The 1,272-nt window shown below is 52.8% G+C and overlaps 1 protein-coding gene across 1 annotated transcript; it reads left to right on the top strand.

The window, feature by feature from the left end:
* Positions 1 to 435: 435 nt before the first annotated feature.
* Positions 436 to 795, top strand: COCCADRAFT_10622 (uncharacterized protein; the record flags this gene model as incomplete). Its single annotated transcript, XM_007720893.1, has 1 exon — positions 436 to 795. The coding sequence occupies one exon, from the start codon at positions 436 to 438 to the stop codon at positions 793 to 795; it is 360 nt and encodes a 119-aa protein (XP_007719083.1).
* Between the last annotated feature and the right edge of the window lie 477 nt (positions 796 to 1,272).

The following is a 1,272-nucleotide window of genomic DNA, read 5'->3' as shown; positions in this document are numbered from 1 at the left end:
CGCCACCCCAATCAATTAATTCCGCACGGGACCCTTACTCCTAGATAAGCTTGCCCTTTCTCTCTCCCCTCCCCTCCCCGAAAGAAAATAAAAGACAAATCGGAAAAAGGGGAGAAGAAAAAGTCCCTGCATAAACCTCTTTTTTTGGACTTTTTTTTCTTCTGTATATTCCTGCAGTTACGTTTTACATAGTTAACTATACGTTTCAAACTACTACGTTACATAGATACATTTCTCTATCTTTGAACTACCGTTCCATCGCGCACCGCCGCACCCGCACCCGAACCAATCTTTTTTACCTACATAACTTACTTTCCCCACCACCAACCCCCCCGCGCGCGCACAAAGAACCGCGGATAAAACAACAAACAAATACATAGCGCATACATCCACATATATACGCCTGCACATATATCCCTTGAAGAAGCACGAAAGATGCCCCGCTTCCTCAAACGCATCTTCCCAGACCACCTCTTCCGCCGCGACGCCACCACCCACACCGCAGACGTCTCGCACCTGCAGCGCTCCCGCCGCGTTCTCGTGCGACCATCGACAAATGCGCTGTATGAGTCTTCGGCGTCCAACTGGCGGCTAGGCGGTGTTTTCTACGAGGGAGAAGGCGAGAGCGGGCGCGAAGAGCGGCGCGCATTGAGAGACGGCGCGAGTGTGGCTGAGAGCGAGGCTGTTGTTGGTCTGGGAAGCGGGTATGGCGAAATACCGATTGAAGAGGTGCATGGGCGCAAGGAGAGTCGTGCGAGGAGACGGTTGAGTAAGAGGCATAGGATGCCTGTTTGAAAGAAAAAGGAGGGAAACGGGGGTTTTGTTGAAAGGTATGTATTATGTTTATATTGGGGTGGGGACATGATGTGCTGACGGTGGTGGTTGTAGGTGGTGTGTGTGTGTGCATGAGATTGAACGGCCATGTTTTGCGTCACTGAGGTCGCTGGAAAGGGGGGGTGGGGGCAGTATTGGCGCTTTTTGGGAATTTTCGACCAAAGAAATGCGCTATAAAGAGTTACAGGCGGAATAGCTGTACGCTCGCAGCGCAGTGGTCGAGGGCGTAAAAGGCGCGTTTGCTGAGGTGCAAAGAAGCGCGCGGGGTTACGGTAGTACCGTGCCCATGGCAATCACGGGATCAGCGCTCGACCCTCGATGGAAGTTGTTGCGGCGGTGAGTTCGCAACAACGTCTCTTCTGGGAATGAAGCGGAAGAGGGCGGAAGTTGAGGGCGCTTTGTAGGTTCTTGACCGCCTCGCTTGGGTTTAGCTGGGTC

The sequence above is a fragment of the Bipolaris zeicola genome, assembly GCF_000523435.1.
Source record: "Bipolaris zeicola 26-R-13 unplaced genomic scaffold scaffold_786, whole genome shotgun sequence".
Taxonomy (NCBI): Eukaryota; Fungi; Ascomycota; class Dothideomycetes; order Pleosporales; family Pleosporaceae; genus Bipolaris; species Bipolaris zeicola.
This window is presented reverse-complemented; position numbering and strand designations above follow the sequence as displayed.